The sequence below is a fragment of the Necator americanus genome, chromosome I, assembly GCF_031761385.1.
Source record: "Necator americanus strain Aroian chromosome I, whole genome shotgun sequence".
Classification (NCBI taxonomy): Eukaryota; Metazoa; Nematoda; class Chromadorea; order Rhabditida; family Ancylostomatidae; genus Necator; species Necator americanus.
Genome location: NC_087371.1, coordinates 11,730,355 through 11,741,190, shown reverse-complemented (window position 1 = coordinate 11,741,190; position 10,836 = coordinate 11,730,355). Strand labels below are relative to the sequence as shown.

The following is a 10,836-nucleotide window of genomic DNA, read 5'->3' as shown; positions in this document are numbered from 1 at the left end:
AATGACATCTGCCTGTAGTCCTTCGCCAACGAAATGCAAGTAAGTTTTTTTTTTTATTGTCACGAGAATTTTGCTAAAGGTTTGTCTGAGCTCAGTCCTATCATTGTGTCGACATTGCTTCTCCGTAAAGGATTGGCTTTCGGTTTAACATCCTTGCCCAGGAATTGAACTGGCGGCGCAGTTGGATAGCAGCAGCGCCCACTACCACTGCGCCAAGATTGTTTGCAAACTGTAGGTTGCTAGAGAGGGTAGAACTAAGTCCATCGCTAAAAATTGAGCAATCTCTGAGAAGATTTAGATTACCCCAACGATGCTATGTTCATTGTGTATCCGGTGTTTCACGCAGGTGTTTTCGCCCGATTTCTATAAACAAAACAATTTGATGAATGCCTAGCTCTCTGCTGGACTTTCTATTTACAGTGCCATTAGAGTTTATTGTTTTTGTCCATTTATTACATGTCTTCCAGCGTGCCATGCCTTCTAGCGACAAAGCGACATGAAATCCATTTGAAATCTTCCGCTATCAAATCTGGTCCCAATATAATCGAATTTGCTAACGATTTGGGCATTTTGATGAGATGTTCTTTAGCTTGCTACTTTGCACATTACACAAGTGTGGACCGAAGATAAAACATAGGAAAAAGGGAGCAAATCAATGTGTGAACAAACAAGCAACAAGTGAACAAGCAAGTAAAAGTGAAAGTGAGCCATCTCTTCTGAATGATCCGTTCAGTCTTCAAGTTTTTGTAGTCGCCAAAGCAACGCACAAATTCACTTAGCAATCCGCTGCATTGAATCTAGTGATTTTGCACTGAAAATAATATCGAAATAAACAACATGTGGTGTATTCTCTGGTTCTTCTATAAGTGGAAATGAAGAATTCCATAATACTTCGAGCTCTTTCTTCGCCATCATTAACCATTACCGATTAACGTTTGTTATTTATTCGTAGTCCTGTATCTATGAAAATGTTGGTTGAACTCCAACTAAATCTCTCTTATGCAATTCCTCGTTCCATAACTGTTTTTCTTGGCATTGCTGCATGTGGAGTAATCTTCCAATGTGTTCATTGAAGTAGGGAACCCTTTAGCTCTCTGGTATAAACTTGGAAAAATCCTGAAAAACTCACCACGAAACGCAATTCTTTCTTTGTATTTATGCTTCTCCTTGCGTTTATGGTTGTTAACTTGCTGAGCACCAATACTTATCCAGAACTCAATCCTCCATCAATGCATTGATTCTTCACCAACAATTGTACCCTGCAGTGGTCTGGTGTAGCGGTGGTTGTGTCGCCAGATATTTACACCGACTGCAAATTAATGAATGTTTTTCGTTCGCGACAACCTGGTTTTCACGTGGTTGCAACTATGGATTGTTAATTTACGTGTTTTAATTCATAGGCGAGGGAGAATTCCTTTTATATTGTTTACTGATATAGCTTTCTTTCAATACGTTTCAAAAATCAAGTTTATGACATGGTTTTATGCAAAATATCTAGGTTTTCTTTCTTAGGAACAAATGGCTGTTTATTCGCTTAGGATTTATAATCTAAGCGCTCGCTTGATAATAGAAATCGTAAAAAAGAACCGAAATAAAAAAATAGCACCGCAGAAATGCATATGAAATGGAAGGTACTCTTAATAAAGTTTTTGGATGATAGAATTCTGAATAGCTGAGAAGTGTTGTGACATTTGGCGTAATATAAGTGAATATATTCATGCTAGCAGTATATTTATCTTAAAAAACGATCAAAGTTTTGAAGTTAAACTAGCAGCTATATATTTTAATGTGTGTACCGAAGTACATAGGGACTAGTCCACAACGGCTAATTTTCCTCGTTACAGAACTTCTCTTTATATTAAAGAGGATATTGCTAATCTAAGAGACGAATGGAATAAGCTAAGGCGAATCTTTCCTGTATCCAGGACTATATTAGGACTTAGGATGCGGTTCGAGTGCAGAAAGCGGAAGTAGCATGGTTTTGTCGCGGCTTTTTATATGCTGTCAATAAGGCAACATCCTCTGGGTCAGTATCCCTTTTGCTTACGATTCAATAAACTCTATAAATGGTATATTGATCGTTAAAAAATAGATCATAATACGATAACAACTATTGTTTTCATGCGATTTTTTAAGCTGAAGAATTTGCTCTCGCTTTTCTTTTCTAAGCAGGCTATAAACACGGTTTGATCAAAGGGATATGCTCTTTTCATATCTCAACACGCTATGGGTCCCATAACACTCAAACTAACATTTCTAGGATATTAAAAGTTATAAGGATTTTTTTAATAGCTGAACGTCCCTATGTTCCTACATTTTCATGCTGCTAACACCTTGAAATTAGTTATCCTTGAACGACTGGCCGCACGTGATTCGCACGTGACTCTCCCTGAGGGTTCAAAGTCCCGAGGCTTTCTCGGTCAACTCCTATATCTTCTACTAACACTGGTTCTCTATTGACAATTTGCTGCCCCTTTTTGCACGCTGCCTCATCGATCCAACGAAGGAGTGCTGAACTTTATCCACTCCGTACAGCATATTAATATTAATGTTAAGTTACTCAGGCTTGGAAAATGAATACTGCGGCCTGAGGACACGTAGATTGGAGAATTGTTGTCAAAAAAGCGAAAATAGGTTGGATTTTCTTAGCTTAGCGAGTCCACTGGCGCTTTTATTGCCGGCGAATCGATAGAGGAACGTCCGGCATCACATTCGCGGCCGTCCGTCTGCCGTCCTGTTTCTCGCTTTCCGTTGCTGACTCAACCTCAGTTTTTACACCCATCCAGGTCTTCCGTTGCTTATCAGCATCGCAATTAATTATTTGCGCGGTTTTCTTTTTTTTCGATGTCTTTCAAGTGGATTATTTACTTATTTTCCACAAGAAAAGTTTGTTAATGAGAGTAAGTGTTGTTACAAGAATGAAGTGCTAAAGGAAAAATAGCTCTTAGGTTAGTATTCTGAAGACAATGCGGATTTTTGTGCATGCCGAAAAGGAAAAAGTTCCACAAATTTGCAGAATTTTTTTTCAACCGTTATTTTGAAGCAGGGAGGAAGTAATGCAAAGTTCTGAATTAAATTAGCTGTGTTTTTGGCGAGGCCAGTCGCTCCGTTACTTCTACTTTCGTTGTACTAGTTTTATTCCATGTCTCCCTGACATTCATTATAGATATGTAGAATTCGCGGCGACTTAATGGAGTTGTCAAGGTTCACTTCCTTTCTCAAGGTCAGATTACTAATGTTACTGTCCTTAACCTTCCATGATTTTTCGATGATATTTGGCCAATGAGTTCTTAAAGATATGTTTTCATTAATTACCCTCCTTGTGATGTTTTTTCATGATTTCGAAATTTCTGATTTATTTTTTTCATTCTATTCATTCATAATTTTGCGTACTATTCATTCAGTGCGCAGATCCTATGGTTTTGACGAGGTCGTATTCTTTACAGCCGTTTTATTTGTAAACTTCCAATCATTCGTTTGGAGAAAATTCCTCTGAATTGTTCAATTCCATTATCTAACAGTAACAGTTACTTGTAAAAGTTTAAGTGAGTTTGAGAAATAGATTGAAAACTTATTAGTATATTAGATTATTCTTGTTATTATTAAAATGTTTCGGTTTACTTTGAGATGTTGTAGAAGAAAAATTCTTGTTATAACTTGATAACTGGTCAATATTTAATAAACATATGTTGTTTGCCGCACGCCACTTTCACCTCCTCAGTAAACAACACCCATGTCACTTCTCCACTCGTCGTATGTGGTTTTATCGCGTCCCATTTTGTGATCCATGCTGTGTTTGTGCTGTACTTGTTCAGTTTTCGCACAAATCGAGTGCGAGGTCACCGAAAATATCGGTCCTTTGCAAAATCCGAAAATTTGAATTATTGAAATACCAGAGAAAAGAAAACGGCTACGAGGAATTCGAATGCGCAGCTGTTTTCCACTAAACTGATTTCTTTGTGGGCTGCATTTTTCAGTTGTTCAAAACATCGGTATTTTCTGATTCGGAAAGTGAAAGTGGAAGTCTTCGCTGGTCAGTGGTTCTTTTTTTTCTTCGAGAAAACCTGTGAGAGAAATACGAAAATCAAATGTTGGTCTGATTTTCTAATACGCTAATGTTTCAAAAATAGCTAAAATAGTTTATTAAAGATTTGGAGCCTATAGTTTATTTATTCCATTTTTTGTTTATCCTGCTGTTGCAAATTAATCCGCAAGGGGCATTCACTTGATATGAAAGCTACTCCGCGAAAATTCTTTATTATTTTCTTGTTACATATCGCATTGTTCTGACTTCAGGTGAATTTCATGTTATAAGTTCTACTTAACGGTAGACAACATTTTCCATACCGGTTCACGTGTGAGTGTTAGCCTAACTAAATGGATTTGAACCTGCATTTGACCATTTTCCGCTTATTTCATTCACTTATTGGTTCTTAAAAGACGTCATATGTCGAGCAGACGATGTCGTGACGAGGAAATGTTGTGCAATCAGACCTCTTTTTGTTTTTGATCGGATCGCTCATGGGTCCATTCGCATCGAAAATTCTGCAAATGACTACTTCAGCGAGCATTGGGCGAGAATTTTTTCTTCATTTTTCGAATCTAGTTTTACCCTTTCCGATTTCCTTGCTCTTAAATATTTGATAGTGCTGGTATTTTCTGATCGGACTCGTCGTTTTCTCTTTGTCTCATGTTCAATGTTTTGTATTCTACCGCTTTTTTTAACCTATTTATCGTCGTTGTTTATTTATTTTATTCATTCGTTAACGAATCTCATTTTTCTGTCATGTATTATTTAGTAGTGAAATGTCACCCGCTCTCTTCCCATCATTTCAGTCATCTCTCAGAGAAAATATTTTCTTTTCAACTGATCGATTGTCGTAGGAATCGCATCGCATCAGTCTCTCCTCGGTTGCCTATAAGCTGTGCCAGATGTTCGCTCAGCACACAAACGCACAAAAAAATTCGGCGTTCACGACGGCTGTCGCACACATGTGCCAGGTTCTTGTACATGACCTCTTTGTAACAGGACTTTTAAGCTGCCATCTGTTTTTTTTTTCCTTCAAGTATCGTTACGACTCATATATAATTTCTACTTCTTGTAGCGGCAATTGCTTCCTATTTCTACGGAAGTGTTTTCTCGTTGAGAACAGTGATATAGATTCTTGTCCTTCAGGATTTTGGTTTTTCGTACTCCATCTGGATTTCTGGTACCTAGTAGTAGCCTTTTTCGATAATATTGCATTTTCTCTGCCTCCTTAGGGAAACCCTAAGTCGTTTTTTTCGGATTTCTTAAATGACTGAAAGTTGTCTGCACTTATAATGCCAGGTCTAGCGCCCGCAAAGAGCGTCGAATTTGCAGATCCGTTCCGGGTAGAGGAAAAAAGAAACGAGCACAGACAGAGTTACAGTGGACGCACTGTGTTTTCGTGGTCCACTACAACGACAACGATTAGCCGCTGATTTTCCTGTGAAATTTGAAGACCTCTCTTCTTTTTATTAGCTTTTTTTTACCAAACATTACATGAGGAGGTGATTCGAAGTATAATTCATAACTATGCAAGATGCTTGATTATTTCAGTAATATTTTGACTCATGTAAATATATTTTATTTTGTATTATATAATATTTATAATAATATTTGTATTATATAATATATGTAGTATTTTGACTCAAGGTTTTTATTCAACTCATTTTGAAATGTTGCAAATTCGACATATAACGAATTCCAGTGTTTGATGCAGCATACCACGAATCTGGCATAGTGAGGGGATCCCCGGGAAAAGCTAGAGATGAGGTTGTAGATTGCGGGGTCCAGGGTGGTTCCGCTTTTCTCTCCTTGATCGTCATAGGAAACGGCGTGGAAGACGGCGTTTTTCAAGACGATTTCAGGTGTAACGCGCCACTCTTGTGCACGCGCCGCATCCAAGTGCGAGCGGCCAAAGATTAATGAGGTCCCATCACCAGCCTATTCAAGTGAAACCAACGAATATAGTGCTGAGAAGACCGGAACGTTCACATAGAGGAGTGTTCCAACGTGCCTCCTAAGAACTAAAGCGGTTCCTCCACCTTTTTTTTACGACGATTAAGGAGAGATGAGCTGAACCACCAAGGATCCTGCAATCTACAATCTCATCTCCAGCTTTTCCCACGGGTTCCCTCACCACGTCAGATTCGTGTTACGCTGGCTTGAACGTTAACTCATTTTCGCCAAGTAAGTCAAAGTTTCAGCAATCTCAGATTGGCTGTTATCTGTTGATTCTTAACAGAAAAATTAATTTTTTAGTGTTTGCTCCCTTTAAGTCTTCTATTTGGAAATATTACCCTAATTTAATTTATTTAACTTATGTTCTCGTTAAATTGCGGGGGGAAGGGGAATCTTCCTATATTTGTCCTATGACGAATGCGTTCGTGAACGTGACCTCGCCTTCGGACTTCGTAATAGCGTCATGTTTGCCGCATGACTTTTTACGGTCATCACTGTTTTTCATCACAGCTGCTTTGTTGGGTTGTTATGAGCACTCGTTTTATCGATATCGGCCATCCGGTTGATTTCCTTACTCATCGTACGTGTTGATGATTGTTATTGAGCGTTACATAGTTTCACTGAGGAAAATGTTGTTGGTGGGGGAGAAGGAGGAGAGGGAGGGACGGGTACATTCATCCGCGCTCTTATTTCTTCGCTTCTTTCTTGGACGCTCTATCTTACTTTTTTACTTAATAACTTTCGCTTACACGTCATGGATTTTCCAAGACTAATGCTTAGGTCTTAGGGCCCCGATTAGTTTAGCGATTTACTTTCAGAAGTAAGGGCACCAACTACACTTTACTCGTTTCACTCATGTTTTCCTACTTATTGATGTTGGTGTTAATGAGAAAGAAGTTGGAACGGTAAAGGAATATTCACATATGCCCAAATGGGCTTTTTATGAGTTGATCTACTTGGTAAATGACCAGGATATGATCTACCGTTGTTGATTTCCCCAGGCACACATCTCTGGGAAGACAGAAAGGCTGTTGTTATGAGTTCCTTTTTGACCGAGCTCACCGTTTCCTTTTCTGTTTTTTTGTTTGTTTTCTGAGAATTAGAAGAGCGGACCGGACTCTTTGTATGAAATTGCTTTGACTGTATATTTTACCGTCATCGCACTTTTCTAAGTGAAAATACCATCGTTTCAATACTAGTCGATTTTCAGGTTAATTTCCCAAAATGTTCGCCTCCCGACTGGCGAAAGCCGGGGCAGTAGTGGGGCTGTCGGCTGCCGCCGTCCTCACCCTCGATGTCACAAATGAAAGACGCTTCAGACGTCAGATGGTGAGTTTGCTCAATTTGGTTATTATCTCCTGCAGAAAAAAACATTGTGAAGTGCACTTACAGCAGCCTCAACCCTTTATATTATATCCTTGTATGATTCAAATTTTGCAGATAAGAGCAGCAATGTGTCTTCAAAGCGTCTATGCCAGAAATTTTAAATCTGCATTTTCAGAAACAATACTTCCGTACTGCACATGCGGATAAGTTGGCCGATTTAAATAAGCGACCATCGACTGCACTACCGTCTAGGAAGGAAATTATCGAGTCTTTAAAGGTTTTTTTCCCCCTTCTTTTCGCTTCTTCCATTCCAGGAAAGCCAACGAAATCATTGTAGACTAACGAAGAGTTCGACGTGCTCATTATTGGTGGTGGCGCCACAGGCGCCGGTGTTGCTCTCGACGCACAAACTAGAGGTGATCAAACCGTTATATTCACACTTCTGGACCCTAAAGTAAGCAAAAAATTGTCTAAGGGTTGAAAACAGCACTGGTAGAGTTGGACGACTTCTCCTCTGGAACATCTTCGCGAAGTACAAAGTTGATTCATGGAGGTGTTCGGTACCTGCAGGCTGCTATTATGAAAGCGGATTTTGAGCAGTATCGCATGGTCAAGGTTAGCAGTACCAAAAATAATGATATTATCTGTTGTTGTATCGTACCATGTTTTTTTTAATTCAATCATTTTGTCTTTCATTACAGGAAGCGTTATTCGAACGTGCTAATCTGCTTGAAATAGCTCCACACCTCAGCGCACCTCTACCTATAATGCTTCCAGTTTACAAGTATGTTCGGTTTTCCTTTTGAAGTATTTCTCTTCTTTTCCATTTTCTAAACATGCTTTTACAAAATTTTGAATTTATACAGTCACTTTTAATTCCACTTCACTGATGCTACTTATGTTACCGCATTGCAGCCTTAGTGTCTGTTGATAGTTGCCGATCGCATTATGCGTTTAATGTGACAATAAGATTCATTAAGTCAATCACACTTTTACTGGCTTCACACTACTAGAAAGAACTGGCATTTTTAGCTAACATGACTCATTTCTACCGATCCAAAGATTTAGTGGAACGGCCGCAAATTTGCAACCCAAATTGAGTTGTGTTCAGCTCTATTATCAGCTCAAATTTGTACGAATTCTATAAAAAAAACTTAAATATATCATACTACCGTACCTACGAAACATATTTTCAGGCTATGGCAAGTCCCATATTATTGGGCAGGCATCAAAGCATATGATTTTGTTTCTGGTAAACGCGTTCTAAAGAATTCGTTTTATATTAACAAAACAAAAGCTATGGAACGGTAGGTATCTTGACTACTTTTCGTGTTTGCAACTACATTTACGGTGGAAATTACAGATTTCCAATGCTTAAGAGTGATTCGTTGAAAGGTGCGCTGATTTACTACGATGGAACCCATAATGACGCAAGGATGAATCTGGCGATAGTACTAACCGCAATTAGACATGGAGCAAAGGTGATTTCATTTTTGTAAGCATATTTCAAAGTGTTCATTAACACATCTGAAAACGGTTTCCACGAACTTAGTCCTTACATTCACTCGTTTTTCTTTTTTTCACATCTTTTTCCTTCTTCCCTTTCTTTTTGTCGATTTGTTATTACTATGACCTCATTGCTTGAATGCTTAATCGATTATATACTTTGATGCTTAAAGTAACATGAATGTTGTAATGTTATATCTTGTCTCCTCGTGGTGGTGGCAGAAATTTTTGAGGTGCCGCGTGAGCGAAGAGAGTGAAGCGGCGCGGTGAATACGTGTATGTCTCGAGAATCGCTGAATAGAATAGAAAATGACCCTAACCTATCGAAAGTAAATACCAGTCCTGATACAAGTAATATTAATTATAGCTAAGATATAAAAATAAATAAGATTCAATCTTTTCAAATTGTTCATTTATTTCAGAATTCGTTCCTTAAAATCTTACTCCATAGTTAAATCTTTAATTTGATATCAAAACCTTGCTATGGCCAGGCAGGTATACACACCAAGAAATTTAGGTGAATGGATGTGTTCCGTTCTATATTTCCAACATCATTCCACTCCGTTGTGGAGCTCGTAATTTGAAACTATCAAGTAATTAGGAATTTGCTTTTGAAAGTTCTTTGAAGCCGGTCCACTATTCTAACTCAATCTTCTCACTCACGTCACTATTTAGACATTCTTTTTGTTCAAATGTTGAAAATTTTAACGTTGGCACGTTTTTTCAGTGCGTTAATCATACAAAAGTTGAACGATTGCTGAAAGACGAAGATGGGAAAGTTGTTGGAGCTCATGTTAGGGACATGGTATGGTTCGGTTTATGTTTTCACTAGGAAATATGGCAGAAGTACTTTGCTCTCTTTAAGATAACTGGCAATGAATGGGACATCAAAGCGAAAAGTATAGTTAATGCTACTGGACCTTCCACGGACACTATTCGTCTCATGGCCGATCCACAGACGAAGCCTATCTGTGCCCCAAGTTCAGGAGTACATATCGTTCTACCGGGATACTACAGGTTACCACTGATTTTTGAGAAGAAGATCATTTAATGAGTATATTAAACTTCTACGCATGAACTTTTCAGCCCGTCTAACACCGGTCTTCTCGATCCGGACACTTCAGATGGCCGTGTTATCTTTTTCTTGCCTTGGGAAAGAATGACCATCGCTGGGACTACGGACGCACCATCGGAAGTCACTCTATCACCAATTCCGAAAGACTCGGATGTAGAATTCATTTTACAAGTATGAAATCAATTTCAGTACACTACAACGTGACGTGAACACAATTATATTAATCCGCAGGAAATTCGTGGATACCTCTCAAAAGATGTTTCTGTGAGACGTGGTGATGTGATGAGTTCATGGTCGGGACTACGCCCACTTGTCCGAGATCCAAACAAGAAAGATACGAAAAGTCTCGCTAGAAATCATATTATTGAGGTTAGCTTTTTTCAACATTTTACTAACATCAACTCACGTAACATTCTGTGGTCTCAGGTTTCGGAATCTGGTTTAATCACAATCGCAGGAGGAAAGTGGACCACTTACAGGCACATGGCCGAGGAAACTGTGGACACGTGTGTAAAGGTCAAATCGTTTGTTATTTTCATGCAGTTCTCGTTCTTTTTTCCATTTGAAGTGACTTTACTCAATGTACTGCGTCATTCCATTATTTGCGCGGTTCTCATTAATTGTACCAATTGAAGTTTGAGGGGGAGTTTTGGGAGGTGAGTACTGAAAGTTCCCTAAAAAGACACAAGAGAATTTTACAAAATCAGCAAGAGTATGCTTTGGGTTTCAAGGAGTTTTGTTTGTTTTAGTTTTGAGAAAAAAGAAGAAAAAGAAAAAAAGAAAAGTTTTGAGAAAAGTGTGCACGAAAAACCGCATTATTTATGAAATGAGTTTGGTTGTTTTTAGGCAAAGAATCTGGACCCAACAAACGGGTGTATAACAGCTGGATTGATGTTGGAAGGTGGACACGAATACAATCCACTGATGTACATTCATCTTGTGC

At 38.6% G+C, this 10,836-nt stretch overlaps 2 protein-coding genes across 3 annotated transcripts in view; both read left to right on the top strand.

The window, feature by feature from the left end:
* Position 1: 1 nt before the first annotated feature.
* On the top strand, positions 2-779 carry RB195_005196 (uncharacterized protein; the record flags this gene model as incomplete). Its single annotated transcript, XM_064177547.1, has 2 exons — positions 2-39; positions 590-779. 2 exons carry the CDS (start codon positions 2-4, stop codon positions 777-779), a joined length of 228 nt encoding a protein of 75 aa, XP_064034672.1.
* Positions 780-7,210: 6,431 nt separating this feature from the next.
* Positions 7,211-10,836, top strand: part of RB195_005195 (uncharacterized protein) — a gene marked incomplete at both ends in the record, with an annotated part of 5,450 nt that continues 1,824 nt past the window's right edge. For both annotated transcript variants that reach the window (XM_064177546.1, XM_013435609.2), the window contains 13 exons: positions 7,211-7,315; positions 7,488-7,589; positions 7,650-7,728; positions 7,788-7,927; positions 8,014-8,096; positions 8,509-8,619; positions 8,676-8,793; positions 9,546-9,623; positions 9,684-9,835; positions 9,905-10,064; positions 10,125-10,262; positions 10,320-10,409; positions 10,740-10,836. The exon at positions 10,740-10,836 is cut by the window's right edge and continues 23 nt beyond it. In XM_064177546.1, the coding sequence (XP_064034671.1) occupies positions 7,211-7,315; positions 7,488-7,589; positions 7,650-7,728; positions 7,788-7,927; positions 8,014-8,096; positions 8,509-8,619; positions 8,676-8,793; positions 9,546-9,623; positions 9,684-9,835; positions 9,905-10,064; positions 10,125-10,262; positions 10,320-10,409; positions 10,740-10,836 (1,453 nt within the window). The remainder of the gene's footprint in view (positions 7,316-7,487; positions 7,590-7,649; positions 7,729-7,787; positions 7,928-8,013; positions 8,097-8,508; positions 8,620-8,675; positions 8,794-9,545; positions 9,624-9,683; positions 9,836-9,904; positions 10,065-10,124; positions 10,263-10,319; positions 10,410-10,739) is intronic.